The sequence below is a fragment of the Xyrauchen texanus genome, chromosome 16 (assembly GCF_025860055.1).
Source record: "Xyrauchen texanus isolate HMW12.3.18 chromosome 16, RBS_HiC_50CHRs, whole genome shotgun sequence".
Lineage (NCBI taxonomy): Eukaryota > Metazoa > Chordata > Actinopteri > Cypriniformes > Catostomidae > Xyrauchen > Xyrauchen texanus.
This window is the reverse complement of record NC_068291.1, coordinates 42,052,019-42,067,818: the sequence shown is the minus strand read 5'-3', so window position 1 is coordinate 42,067,818 and position 15,800 is coordinate 42,052,019. Positions and strand designations below refer to the sequence as shown.

The following is a 15,800-nucleotide window of genomic DNA, read 5'->3' as shown; positions in this document are numbered from 1 at the left end:
AAAGAGCGGAAGGCAAACACGAGCTCGCGCCCTTGCAGGAACAGTTGTATTGGTAAAACTGAGGATTTAAGAGTTTAAGTGTTATTTCTGTATCGTCATTGGGAAAGAGAGCACCTTTCTCGGTCTTTGGTGATCGCAACAGATTGTGGTGCATTTCGGAGCGCTTGCATTTGACAATAACATCAAGACTGTAAGGATGCTGGCATAGATTGTTTTCATTATAACAATGTATCTGGACATTATGGTCAGTGTTTGAATGTGTGAGTCTAATGCATATTATTTATAGTCGTATAATTGCTGGAGAGATGTCAAGTTCACGTTACCTTTCCTTGGAAATTGGTGTCACTCATCTGGATTGACTCTTTTAAGGAAGATATGGTTTCTCTCCTCACTTTTGGGAGCCTGCTTTTGACTTTGTTTGGATGTCACATCTGCTTTGCAGTTGCAAGTAAGTATTATTAATAATTGTCTCATATTCATTAAAACCATATACATTATGTTTAGGCTGATGTGTTGGCCATAATGACTACATTTAATAAGCATGCTAGTGTTATATAAACCTTTCAGGGTGTTTTGTTTTAGCCCAGTTAAGGAATACATTAAAGAAATGGGCTTTGCACCGTTTATGGTTGGCTTTGATTTAATGAGCCCGTGGATGGTGCCGAGCTAATGACCTATAGTAGATCATGTCAAATCATGACATTTAAGTACCACTCCAATAAAAAATGATGTTTTGTGTCGTGTACAGTCTTTTATTACCACCTTTGTCCCTAAAGACCATTTTCATTACCTTAAATGGATTTGCATATTGTTTTTGAATCTTAAAAGTAACCGAATACAGTCACTTCAGTCAATCCATTGAATTCACTTCACAAGTGCTTCAGATGTACTGCCAACCCTGTAATTGTGTCAACTTCAGTTAATTGAAAGATTGGGGTATTCTGAAATACTTTGCACATATTCTTACTTGGACAATCTATAACATATGAATATCAAATCTTTTTGTTCATGTGGCATTGATCGCATTGACCTTGGTGCAGGTTACATAGAGCCGGGGTTCTCTTTTCTTGGCAAATTACAAGATTAAATGGCGAGTGCACAGTTACTTCATCACTCTGATGCAATATTGCTCTCCCGCTAAGGTCCATGAATATGTTTGATCCTGAAACGCTGGCTGAATTAAACTGGAACATTCAACAGATGTTTGATTTTGAAATGAAAACACAGTTTTGCATTGTTTTGCTATTATTCATATATAATAGAACCAAAGTCTTTCCAGCAAGTCAGTCCACTGTCGGCTATCTTTGGAATGCTCTCAGGAGGCTATTTCCAGTCATGCCAGTGCAGCTCCTATCTACTTGAATGGGGAAAGACTGAAATCTAAAAAATGGCTGGTCAAGATTTCGGTCAAAGAACATATTTCAAATGAGCAATCAAATTTGATAATATTGGAATCATAAATTGTGCTTCTTTACCTCGTATTACGCTTAAACACGCAATTTTCTCGTCTTGTCTAGCTAATGTGCATGTGCTTTAGCGAGCTGATTGACAGGCGATATCTGTATCTAAAAGGTGATCGGCTCGTTTACCTGTAAGGCGGGACTTCCTTTATACATCCACTAAACGTTGGGCGCTAGAGCTCCTTGGTTGGGCGTTCCAATTTCTCCCATTCATTTCAATAGAAGTGGCCCATCTCTGCTGAATAGAACTCATTGTGGCCACACAACTGGGCTAACTGTTGTAGGTACAGCTTGAAGACATGAATAACACAATGTATTAACCTGCAAATGTACAAGTACTGTGTGCTTTTTACAGTACGTACAATATGCACTAAGAAATACCATGTACAATTTAAACACTACAAAGTACAATATACTAGACAAAGTGCAATATGTAAGGTTGAATCCCTTGAAAAGTGTAAACACAATGGAGCTTTCAAACTGGTCTCATGGCATCTCATGATTTGATGCATGTTTTGTATTGATTTGAAACTCTGTTTATTGGCTGGGTCTTGTGAGGAGGAGGACGAGGGCGTGGCTGGGCCGTGAGTGTGCACGGCCAGCGCTGAGTCACATAAGCAGCCGGGAGGAGGAGGATAAAGATGAGCTGGGGGCCCAGTGTAATGGGTATAGGATGGGCAAGGAGGAAGTGGGAACTGGCAGAACTTTAATTACATAAATTACTTAATCAAACATAAGAATACACACACACACAGCGGCTGCGTGTGTGTCTCCCCTCATTCCTGGAGGGGAGGTGTTGCTCTTCCGGCCGTCCTTCTGCCGGCAAGTCGTCCTCGCCTCTCTGGAGCCCTGGGACAGATGAGGTGAGGGAGAGGGAAAGAGCAAGGGGGAGAGGGAGAGAAAATCTCGCTCGCCGGTCCCCGGAAAGGCCTTTTCCCAGTCTTCTGCCACTCCTCCTCCATTTGGCGGATGACAGCCCCTCCTACCCTGGCGGATGGCAGCGAGTCCTCCGACCCCCGGCGAACGGAATGGCTCCTCCCCTCCCGGCGGATGAAAGCAATTCCACCGACTGCTGGCAGCCGGCAGCGGCAACTCTGTACCCTGGCGGATGGCCGTGGCTCCTCCCCTGGCAGACAACAGAGGCGAAGGCTCCATGACAGCACATCCCTCCTCCTTCCTGAGTTTCGGCACCAGTGTAACAGGTAAGGATGGGCAAGGAGGAGGCGGGAACCGTCAGAACAGTCAACGAAACTTTTAAAAACATAAAAGAACTGAAACATAACATAAAACACATAACGCACACACATAGCGGATGTGTGTCTCTCTCCCTCTCTCGAAATGGTGCCCCTGGCTCCTCTTCCCCCTCCCGGCTGATAAGTTGACTGCGCCTGGCCATATCTTCCTTCTCGTCACAGGTCTCTATTGGAGTAAATATTGTACATTTTCATATGTGTCAAAAAGTAGCGGTTCTAGCTTGTTTGGTGCAATGGGCAAAACCCGCTTCAACACTTCCCCAAAGTTTTTAACTGGGGGATGGTGATCCTCAATGAGAATGCCCCCAAAGTTGTTGACCCAAACCCTATGATATCTTACCATTTCATCATCTCATACTATTTACTACATGTTGTTCTGAGATTGTGTTTGGGGGGAAAACATTACTTTGTTTGAGCATCCCAACCAGTGGTGGTGGCGTAGTGGGCTAAAGCACTGAACTGGTAATCAAAAGGTTGCTGGTTCGATCCCCACAGCCACCACCATTGTGTCCTTAAGCAAGGCACTTAACTCCAGGTTGCTCCAGTGGGATTGTCCCTGTAATAAGTGCACTGTAAGTCGCTTTGGATAAAAGCGTCTGCCAAATGGATAAATGTAAATGTAAGCTTGATATAGAAACATTGGCTCAACTAATGGCATGACTATCTCTTTGAAGCCTGTTTGTCATAATTTAGCAAATCCATGTGGTTCACATTGGTTTAAATTATTTATTTTTTTATTAAATAAATCAATAAAATAATAATAATGCCTGTACATCCTTTTGTGCCAAACAAATCTTTCATTCTGACATGTAAAGTCTTGGCTAAGAAGAGTTTAACACCGTGGAATGCCACTAATTTGGCCAATTTTGGTTGAAGATCATCCCATTAAAGAGAAGAGTTCAAATCGGAATACATTTGCATAATCTCCCAGCAGAGTGAATCAGCTAAATACAGAAGTGTTGCATATTTATGAACTCATCATATTGCAGTTGTTCATTGAACTGGTGTCAGATTTGTCCTTGAATGTTTTGGTAAAGTGCAGACCGCAGAAATCCATAAATACTACAAAACAATACAAAAATACTTCAGAAGCATCATACATTTCTTTCTTCTGCAGAACAAAAACAAATATATTTATAAGAATATCTACTCTCTATAGGCCCATACAATTCAAGTGAATAGTGACTGGAAACTTTTAATCTTGTAAAGTAGTCCATAAGACTCCAGTGGTTTAATCCATATCTTCAGAAGCAATATTATTGGTGTGGGTGAGAAATAGATCAATATTTAAGTCCTAATTTTCTTTAAATTTCCATCTTTGACCAGCCCCTACCAGTAGGTGGCAATATGCATGAAGAATGCGAATTGCTAAAAAACAATAGAAGAATGCGAAAGTGGGCATTTATGGTGAAAGAGGACTTAAATATTGATCTGTTTCTCACCCTCATATCACTTCGGAAGACATGGATTAAAACACTGGAGTTTTATGGATTACTTTTATGCTGATTTATGGGATTTTGGGAGGGAAACAAATTAAGTATGCCACCTACATGCCGTAACGGTGATCATGCAAAATTAACAAAACATTTTAAAGACAAGGCCAACACGGAGCGGCAGTGGGAGAGAATGAGGAGAGTGAGAGAGAGAAAAAAAACACTTACTCGCCGGTTCTCCGATACGCTGTAGCTTGGTCCTCGGCCACTCCTCCACCCTCTAACGGACGACAGCCGCGCCGGGCGGATCGGAGGTAGTCCTCCAGCCCCTGGCGGACGGAATGCCCCACCGTGTTCTCGGGAAACAGAAGGGGTCTCCCTCGCCCCTGGCATCGGTTCTCCCACTCCAGGCAGTCGGCCGGGAGCCCCTTCTCCCTTCGCGGTCGGCGGCCATTTGTCCGCTCTCAGGCGACCGGGCTCCCCCGTCCCCCGGCAGATGGCCGCGGCTGCTCCGTTGGGGTGGATGGTAGTGGCGAGGACTCTACTACGGCACGTCCCTCCTCCTTCCAGGGTTTCGGCACCAGTGTAAGGGGGTTAAAGGGAAAGGAGGCAAGTACCGGCTTGATAATATAAATACGATTTTAATAAGAAACTTAAACAAAATGACAAACCCACAAAGGTGTCTGACAGCTGTCCATAAATCTCTCTCTCTGTCGCACTGCCGTCTTCAGTCAGCCTTTATCCTTCTCCAGGGCTAATTAGTCTGATTAGGGTCCGGGTGTGTGGAATCACGACCTGGCCCCGCCCTCCGCCCTGCCACAGTTATCAACTGAACCAATTAACCGATGCTATACTAAATTGTGAAACCTAACTTCTAGAACTCATATAAACATTTTTTAAAAACTGTACAACCAGTCACATTAGAGGGCCAACCTTTCACCCCATGTCAATCACTTCTGTTGGAAAAACAAAGAGTTTGGGAAAAACGATACTTATTGCAAGCAGAAAACAAATAGACCAGCAGGGACACAAAAATGCATTACACTACTTTTTGACAAAAAGTTATTCGATTACAGTAATAATTACATTGTAATCAGATTTCACCCAACACTGAATGTTTCATTTACAGTATATGGCCGAAATCCTGTCTTTAATGTTATAGAAAGTATATGTTTGTTTTACCTTCATGAGTTTGGCAAACACATCAAAAGCAACAAAGAACATATTTAAAATGTTGCTGATATGTTTGTTCCATAGGAATGAAACTCACAATCTTGGTATTTGAATCTTACCATTTGAGATACTGTAAAAGTGTACACTCTGGTTGTTGTGTATATGTTTGACTGAGCAGGGGGTTGTGCTAACAAATGATTCATTCTGGTGATTTGTATTTCACAGACCGACCGGCTGCTCCTGTCAATGTCTCTATTACTCACCTGCGGGACGATTCCGCCACTGTGTCCTGGAATATTCCGGAGGGAGAGACTGTAATTGGCTTTGCCATCTCACAGCAGGTCATAGAAAGTTCAAATTAAAGATGACTGACGAATCCTCCTGTGCTTTGATGTTAAATGTGTGTGTCTGTTTTAGCGTCAGGATGGACTGATGCAGCGTTTCATTCGTGAGGTGAACACAACTAGTCGAGCTTGTGTACTTTGGGATCTCGATGAAGACATTGATTATATCATCCAAGTCCAGTCGGTTGGACTTTATGGAGAGAGTCTAGCCAGCAAAAAGATTCACTTCAGAACGCTTAAGAAATCTGAACATTTTCAGTCCAGCATGATGGATCAAGGTACGGCCTGATGGACAGTCTTTTTTTGTAAATGACTAAAACAACTCATTTTAATGAAGCACATTCTATTTGTTTTTTGTTTCAAAATATATTGAAGGGCTTTTATTCTGTTCATTTCCTGTAGGTCACATGATTTGCTGCTTGCAAATTCTAGTTGGAGGCATGTGGTATTTATAATTTAGTGGTAGGGGATATTCTCAATCTAGATATTTGCATTTTGTTGGATAAATCAGGATATGATGTCAACATTACTTTTGGTCCATTTTCCAAAATGTAAAAGACTGTACATTTGAAATGTATACATTGGCTAAAAGTTCACTTTGTCAACCAATGTTCATTTTCATTTATTTTTATTTTTTTTATTATTTTATTTAGAATTTTTGTCTTTTTTCAAAAGTGTCCTGTACATTTGGTAAATACTGTATCATGTCATATTCATAAATTAATACATTTTACTCTCACTAAAATGGCTTATACTTTTAGTCGACAACAACAATACAACATTTTAGTTGCCGATTACATGCAAAATGAAAAAATCATAGATATTTTGTTTCATAGATATTTTGAAACACCTATAACATTTACATTTATTCATGTGGCAGACGCTTTTATCCAAAGCGACTTACAAAAGAGGAAAACATTAGCGAATCATCTTAAAGAGACAGTGGTACAAAAAGTGCCATATTACAAAGTTTCACTATCATCAGAATAGCATACAAAACAGATTTAAGTGCAACAAGAAATGTACATTTTAATTTTAATTAGATTTTTTAGATTTTTTTAATGACCTGTTAAGTGCTTTTGGAAAAGATGTGTTTTTAGCCGTTTTTTTAAGATAGAGAGTGAGTTAGTTTCCCGGATTGAGTTGGGAAGGTCATTCCCAACGTGGTATGATGAAACTGAAAGTCCGGGAAAGTTTTTTGGTGCCTCTTTGTTTTGGTACGACAAGGTGACGTTCCTTAGCCGACCACAGGCTTCTGGTGGGAACATAGCTCTGCATAAATTATTTTAGATATGCTGGAGCAGACCAGTGACTGTTTTGTATGCCAGCATCAGAGCCTTGAATTTGATACGTGCATCAACCGGCAGCCAGTGGAGAGAGACAAAGAGTGGTGTAACATGTGCTCTCTTAGGTTCATTAAAGACCAGACGTGCTGCTGCATTCTGGATCATTTGGAGAGGTCTAATAGCACATGCAGGAAGGCCTGCAATGAGAGCGTTACAGTAGTCCAGTCTAGTTATGACAAGTGACTGAACGAGCAGTTGTGTGGCATGTACAGAGAGGAAAGGTCTTATTTATTTTCCTGATATTGTAGAGTGTTGCAGTCTTTGAGATGTGGTCTATAAACTACAAACAATTATTTAAACATATACAAATATTAAAGATTAATATATTTAACATTTAAGATTGAACAACATGATCAAACCTGAGCTCCAGAAATAATAGCATATAAGGAATATACTGAAGTATTTTCTACACCTTAGAAGTAACTCTGTGGTGATTTTCTCACGTTTAGACAGTTTAGGATATTACGTTGCATGTAGCGCATATTTTACAGTGAGAAACGGCGTATTCACAGCGCAAGTTACACATTCTGATTAGCACAAATTCCCCTGTTCATCGACTTCACTGTCGGTCCAAATGTAGTTTGTAATATTGCGTTTATGTTGTGGATGTAGTGATTAATCTAACATATGTAGGATGTGTTTGAGTAAGTGTTAGGAAATTCCCAACATACTATGATTAGATTGTTTGAATAAATTCTTTCTAGATTTTAATTTCTTTAAGAAAAACAACTATTTTTGGTCAACAAAATGTAAAAAAAAGCATTTAGATGAGATTTAACACTATTAACTTTTAGGAGCATACACAAGTATAACGATGACTTGTAATAGATATCCCTTTTAGCTTGGATGGGCCTGTGAGGAAAAAACATAATTACTAAAATATTATCAATACAGTCTTGTCACAAAATAGACATCGTTTTAAAGCTTAGGCTCTTCTTTCCAATGCATGTAGACATTATGTCCAAAACTGAAAAAGTGCATTGAAATTTGCAGATTAATCAGAAGTGATCTGTTTTTATAATTTATTAAAAACATCGCACTGTGCATATTATTGTAATCAGTAAAAACATCAAACTCATCAAATAGCCACATGTTGTTGGAAAGGACTCAAAGAGTAAAATTCAACCAGCCTATTGTTTTACTCACAGGCATACAGTACACGTTTCATATAAACAGGTGTTGCTCATATGCCACATTTTCACTAATAACTTCAAGAAAAATAACAGAACATAAAATATCACATAGCATTACTTCGAGGAGGTGATTACCTTAGAGGAAAAGTGCCTTTGCTTTTTGGCTACAAACATTTTAGCTTTCATGGATCAGATGACGTCCTCGGAAATGTTGTAGTGTCATAAAACGCTAAACCAATTTAATTGGGTTCAGATTGCTCCAACCAGTGGTGATAGTCCTCCATATTTGGGCAGAGAGTCATGTAATCAATCACTCTAATTACATATGGCCACCAGGAGATGGCGCCAAGTACATGACGCATACTTGATGACTCAATTGGCACAAAATGAAACTCATGTCTGCATGCTATGCAAAGCTTTTAGTCATTGTTGTGTTTGCTAGTATAAGTAGTTCTTATGTACAATTATTATTTTATATTTGTTTGAAGAGGCTTTTGTACACTTGGAGACGTTTTCGGACAGTAGGATAAATTATTTTTGTAATTCTAAAACTTTTGATTGCTTTTTTGTATCAACACTAACTTTTGCTCAGTTACAGGTGACATGATTGGGAACAAAAGAAAAGCAGTTTTTCTGAGCCACCTTATTTACACCCTGAGATTTATAATGTAAAATTAGAAAAATAAGAAAAATGTGATTTTTTTTTTCTTTCAAATAATACCAAACACTTGACCCTCCTTGTTTTTTATTTATTTTTATTTTGGTTAAGCCACTGAAACAGGAAATCTTTAAAAACACCCTCAGATCTTGAAGGGTTAATGACTAAAAACCACAAAGCCTTTGACTTCATGGGTTCTTTAAATTGACCATTGATAATACAGATTTTTCTCATCTCTTCAATTATCTAACATGTGTTGTTGTGTGTATCTGGTCAGAAGACCCTGCGGTTGAGGGTTTAGACATATCCAGACATCTACAGACCGAAGAGATACTGATCATTATGACTGTGCTACTAATGTGGGCAGGTAAACAGTTTTTTCCCCAACCATTATGAATGTAAGTTAAAGTACTTTGATGTGAATGCAACTGTAATACATCGTCAGCATTGTTACAAAAACAGTACCATATGTTGACCTTCTCTTTTCAAAGTCGATTGTGATGTCCAGATGGAAGAAGGTGTTTTGTTTTAATTAAAGATATCTGATTGGCGTCCCTGTAATCAAATTGATCTCTTGTCTCGTTGCAGCTGTGATTGCGCTCTTCTGTAAGCAGTACGATATCATCAAAGATAACGACTCCAACAACCACAGTAAAGAGAAAACCAAACCTCTGTCCGAGCAGAGTACACCAGAGTACCATAATGGAGGCCTGTTGGGCAGCAAGGTAAAATCTTCACCGTTGACGAACACTTTGATTTTTCTTCTGAAAATGGCGTGACACATTTAGCAACATCGCATTTTTAAAACTATTATGCAATTTTTTTTTTTTACAGTTTTAAAAAAACATGTCACTCTTTCGAATAACGAAAAGTGTGACCCTGTGTCTGCATACGTGGACGTTGTATTTTGGCTGAACTATACGCATTGCATAATTTTAATTAATTTAAAGCAACTGAATACTGTTCAAAATACTCTAGACTGTCATTTAATGGTTACATTTCTGCAGCATGTTTAACAGCATTAAACGGCATGGTGTCGATTTCAGTGAAGTGCTTCTATGGGCGTAGAGCCAACAAAAGTACCTCTGGTAAGAAACCTCTATGTTTATACATTGAAACATATTTGATTGTAAAGAGTAGCGTCTCTAGTTTCGTTTGATATGCTGCTTTAAAAAAATGCATTTATTTTTCAAGCGTCAGCACGCTGATAAACATGATGTCCACAGACGTGGAAATTGGGACATTATTCCCTCAAAAGTTGAAAAGAAAAATGGCACGTCAACATAAACACATCTGGTGGTCATTTCGCTTTATTTTAATAATAATTTGTTAATATTTTATTTTGTTATCACTGCACAATAAGGTTCAGTTCATTAATATTAGTGAATGCATTTCTATATTCACTGCATTTTCACATTGAGAATCAATGTTTGTATCCAAAAGCAGGACAATGCTGCTTTCAGAGGCTTTATATGGAGTTAGGATGAAAGCAAGGTGCATTTCGAGCTGTTCTGAGACCAGTGCAGACAGACAGCACACTGGAGGTTAAGTCATTCACTAAATAGGGAGCAAGGGAGCATCCTATAGCTCTTGATGCAGCTAAATGCATTCAGTCCTAAAATCTCCAACCAAAAGTTCAGTTTCAGGCTGCAGATGACACACAATGAGACAATGATAATCAGTACATGGATTCACAATTTATAATGTGTCATTTTATTTTAACATGGTTGGCTGTGATTGGATGATGCTGGTCATTACTTTGAATCATAATTAATTATGCTAATTTATGATGTAATGTCTGTAACGTCTCAAAAACATGAATAACCAACAATTCTGGAAACATAATAATCAACTTGATGGAAAAAATCTCTTTCTATAGCTTGGTATTATTTAACATTTCACAACTTGGTCCCGCTGTCCACATTTGTGGACATCAGTTTTTAGGAAAAAAAAACATAATTGTTTACTTGTTTATTGGGTGCAAAATCAAAGTTAAAAATCATAAAGGGGAAATGTGAAATGCACACAGCAGTCATGCAGGGGTCTCAGGAGGTTAAAAATACTATGAAAGCTGCACGCGTTCCTTTAGTTTTCTCTTGTAACCGTATGAAGGATGCGCAAGGAGAAGGCGGGAACCAGACAAAGCATCAAAGTAATATGTTAATGAATGTGGAGCGGAGGGGGGCGGGGCCGGGTCGGAATATCGCGCGCCCGGTCCCCAATCGGCCTGATGAGGTGCGCGAGGGATAAAGGCGACCGGTGACGATGGTTCGAGAGAGAGAGAATTACGGGCATGTCCGTCATGTGTGTTTGTGTTTATGTGCTTGTGCTTTTGGTTTGAGTTTAAGTAATTTATCATTTGGGGACCGGGCGTGCGACATTCCAGCCCGGCCCCATCCCCCTCCGCTCCACAGACCCGCTCAAAAACTTTTTGGCCAGTTGCTATGTAAGTCCAGCCCTGGTGGTGATGGGTTGGTGGAGGGATGCTAGAAGATTCGTCATCGGTGTGAAGGAAGCAATCACTTGCATATATTTTGGGATATGATTGGCAGGCCTGGACGAACAAGCTCCTCCCAAACTTCCATTTGAAACTTCATATGAAAGCACCATTAAAGTCCATATTAATAAGTGAAACTACGTGAACAATATCTGATAACTACAGAGCATAAATGGTCAGAGTAATGTTGTAGTACGCTGTTCCAAACATTAACCACTTTGTTATTAGTGTAGTGCAGTCGTCTATATACTGCCTGATCATATAAATCAGGTTGTTACTATATGTGGTTTATTTTGTCAGTTTTTCTAACCTGTACACTTTCTTTTTCCCCTTTAATAGTTCCAGTAGACATCATCTTCTGTTAGCATCATCAAGGTATCATCAACAGATCTGTCAACGGATATCAACTCTTTATTTGATATTCTTGACAAGCGTCAAAGGCAATAGTAACTTGGACTTCCTCTCGAATTGGGAATCATGAATCAGTATACGAGTATTCTGTGGAATATTCCAATAAAGCACACTGAACATGCTGTACCTCTTCTTCAATGACAAGGAACTATACGGCCGGTCACAAGAGGAGATTTCGGTGCTATGGATGTTGTGAAGTTCACAGTAGAGATCTGTGTGAATGGTTTTGTTTTGTGAAGGTGTTACCATGAAAAAGGATTATGAATCAAAACAATCATTCATTATTGTAAACTATGACAACAGATCCATCAGTGGCCACAGGAGCGGCTTTATATTATGCATTATGCATTTCTCACTGCAATGAACTGTAGAGGAACTATTTAAATGTATTAATGCTGTGTTACTAAATCGTTCCCTTTCAGAGATTATTGACTGTTTTATGGGGTTTCCTTAAACAATAAAATTATTAGTATGATAAACTTGTAAATTAAGAGGTTAATTGAATCATATGTATACACTGATATTGTAGTGTGCATAGTAAAAATAATAATAATGTGTTATTATAATTTTTACTTTGTTTGCTAATTCAGTAATATAGTAAATGTGCTTCACACAGTTGTAGTTGAGGCAAAAGATAACTAATGTAGTTTAAATACTGTATTTTAATGTGGAGTTTAGAAGCAGTTTAACCCTTAAACACATTCTTCTGGTGTTTAGAGACACGGGACCTCATTCCACCCCCTGTACCGCATCCATTTTTTGGACTTGTGCCCACACCTCTTTAGCATTCCTCAATATATCTCGTATAAATAGTGTAACACCAAAAAAAAAAAAATGCCAAAATTGCAAAAATAAATGCATTTTGTTTTTATAATGGTTTAAGTACCAAAAGTATATAGATCCAAAGTATGTAATTTATTTTTCACACATCAATAAATCATATTTATTATGATTATTTCATATCTATTTAAGTTTACTATCACAGGATATCTATTTCTTTGTTTATTACAAGATAAATTAGTATTATATTAAAACATTTCTGTGCAACAATGAATTACCAACAATGGTGAATTATCAGTATCCATATGCGTGTACACTTACATATTATACATAATTATTTAATAATAATAATTATAATTATTTACATTTATATGTATAATATGTAAGTGTACATATGGAGGCCCAAACCTGCATAAATAATAAATAAACAAATAAATGTAATAATAAAGGAATAAATGTCTTGATAAAACAAATATAATTAGTTTTTAATTAAATTTATTCCTGAATTTATTATTGTATGACTTTATTCCTTTATTATTTTCTATATTTATTTGTAACTTTATTTTTATTATTTTTAACTTTTAATTATTTATTCATTTATTTATGCATATTTTTTTTCTTTACGTGTTAATTTATTTTTTATATTTATTCCCACATATATTTATTTCCATATTTATATATTCCCATATTTATTTATTTATAAATGTATTTATTTTTACTTTTCTGTGTGCAACATGTAAATGAGGGAGGCGGTCCTTGCGGAGCTCCAGTGCATCATTGGTTGAGAGCTCAATGGTACTTAACGGACGCAGATGGACGTCCAACCTTATCACGCTCTGACTCGCACAGATTTTGAATATGCAGGAAACGTTTTGCAGAGAGTTGAATCAATGAATCATGGTTGTATCTTTTACAATGAACAATCATAACAACAGAATAGTATGGATTTGCGGACATCGAAATATGAAGTTATATACACAGAAAAAAAAAAAAAGCATAAGGTTATATCATATAATTTATGAAACTTGCTCATTTTGTGGTTTTGTTTAAGAAACAGCTCCCCATTTATTTTGTGATTGTAGTACAACCAATAAATCTTGGATTGACTTAAGCTCTTATGTTTTTAGCCCCACAAATAGCTTTAGTTTGTTTACACGATATCGCTATGAACTGACGTCACATCAAAACAAGTCAAGAGTAATCGAGCACACGCTTCGATCTACGATAAACCAATGGTAAACAGGACCCGCCCACATCATTATCATACAAGAGACAGAAATGTAGGAATAAATACAAAAATAAATAAATATAAAAATAAATGAATGCATAATTAAATAATAATAATTTTTTAAAAAAATATGAAAGAATAAAAAAAGTTTTAAAGAATAAAAATAAAAAGAGAAAATAATAAATAAAAAGAGAAAATAATAAATAAAGGAAAAAAAAGTCATACAAAAATAAATTCAGGAATAACTTTAATTAAAAACGAATTATATTTGTTTTATCAAGACATTTATTCCTTTATTTGTTTTCTTATTATTACATTTATTTATTTATGTATTTATTTATTATTTTTGCAGGTTTTTCCTCCATATTCTGGGTGCTCAAAGTGCTTTATATAGTATATGGGGAATCTCCTCAACCACCACCAGTGTGCAGCATCCACATGGATGATGCGACGGCAGCCATAGTGCACCAGTACAGTGCACCAGCTATTGGTGGAGTGGAGAGAGTGGAGATATTGAGTCAATTAGTGGATGGGGATTATTAGGAGGCCATGATTGAGATGGGCCAGTGGGGGGAATTTGGTCAGGACACCAAGGTTACACCCCTACTCTTTTTGAGAAGTGTCCTGGTATTGTTAATGACCACAGAGAGTCAGGACCTCGGTTTAACGTCCCATCCGAAGGACAGTGCCTTTTTACAGTATAGTGACCCTCTGACTATACTGGGGCATTAGGACCTACACAGACCGCAGGTTGAGCACCCCCAGCTGGCCTCACTAACACCTCTTCCAGCAGCAACGTTAGTTTTTTTTGGCCAGGCTATTTCTTACTCAAGGTGGCGCTGTTGTTTCAGTGATTGACTTGATTTACATTTTACATTGTTATTTGATGAAAAAAACAACATGGGAGTAAACTATAGCAAGTTTAACACATGAACAGTATGATATGACTATTTTGTGTGTACTAATGAAATAATGTAAGTTGTGCATCTATTTAGACTCAGTAAGTGCCTGAGAAAATACATATGTGCAATTAGGTGTAGATTATGTGTCGCTCAATATGTGTTTGACAGCCAGATGCATCTCATGAAATGTCTGTGTGAAAGTAATGAGTCCTGTTCTTGATTTGCTGCATTATCTCTTTGATTTATAGAAAAAAAAAACATCAAAATATATTTTATTTTATTATTTTTTAGTTGTCTTGAAAATGTTTTTAAAATGTTACACTATCTGGGCATTTTTTAAAACCCATTTTAGATAGATATAAGTGTCGGGTCTCTAAAGACCTGAATATGTAAGAGTGTTTGGGAAAATGCATTTAAGGGTTAATAACTGAAGTTTAATAATATTCTTATTCTCAATCCTACTGTACAATAAATGGGAAACGTGAACCATGTCTGTTGGTTATTTCAGAAATTGAGATTTATTTTTATTATTATTGTTTATTTTGTCTTCAAAATAATTTTTCTTTTTTAGTGAAGACAAATTAATATCTGAACTTTTTTTAGGCCAACATCTCTAAATTGCCCAACAATATGTCTTCATAACTTTTATATGACATATTTATGCATATTATTATCATTGTATATATATATATACAATGATAATAATACTACATATATATAATACAACTATATATATATATATCTACAGTGAGGAAAATAAGTATTTGAACACCCTGCTATTTTGCAAGTTCTCCCACTTAGAAAACATGGAGGGGTCTGAAATTGTCATCGTAGGTGCATGTCCACTGTGAGAGACATAATCTAAAAAAAAAATCCAGAAATCACAATGTATGATTTTTTTAACTATTTATTTGTATGATACAGCTGCAAATAAGTATTTGAACACCTGAGAAAATCAATGTTAATATTTGGTACAGTAGCCTTTGTTTGCAATTACAGAGGTCAAACGTTTCCTGTAGTTTTTCACCAGGTTTGCACACACTGCAGGAGGGATTTTGGCCCACTCCTCCACACAGATCTTCTTTAGATCAGTCAGGTTTCTGGGCTGTCGCTGAGAAACACGGAGTTTGAGCTCCCTCCAAAGATTCTCTATTGGGTTTAGGTCTGGAGACTGGCTAGGCC

The 15,800-nt window shown here is 37.3% G+C and overlaps 1 protein-coding gene across 1 annotated transcript; it reads left to right on the top strand.

Annotated features, from left to right (window-relative positions):
* The first annotated feature begins 256 nt into the window (after nucleotides 1–256).
* LOC127657419 (fibronectin type III domain-containing protein 4-like) lies at nucleotides 257–12,068 on the top strand. Its single transcript, XM_052146193.1, has 7 exons — nucleotides 257–448; nucleotides 5,545–5,660; nucleotides 5,737–5,941; nucleotides 9,078–9,167; nucleotides 9,389–9,525; nucleotides 9,808–9,888; nucleotides 11,637–12,068. The coding sequence occupies exons 1-6, from the start codon at nucleotides 376–378 to the stop codon at nucleotides 9,814–9,816; spliced, it is 630 nt and encodes a 209-aa protein (XP_052002153.1). The 5' UTR covers nucleotides 257–375; the 3' UTR covers nucleotides 9,817–9,888; nucleotides 11,637–12,068.
* Nucleotides 12,069–15,800: the final 3,732 nt, after the last annotated feature.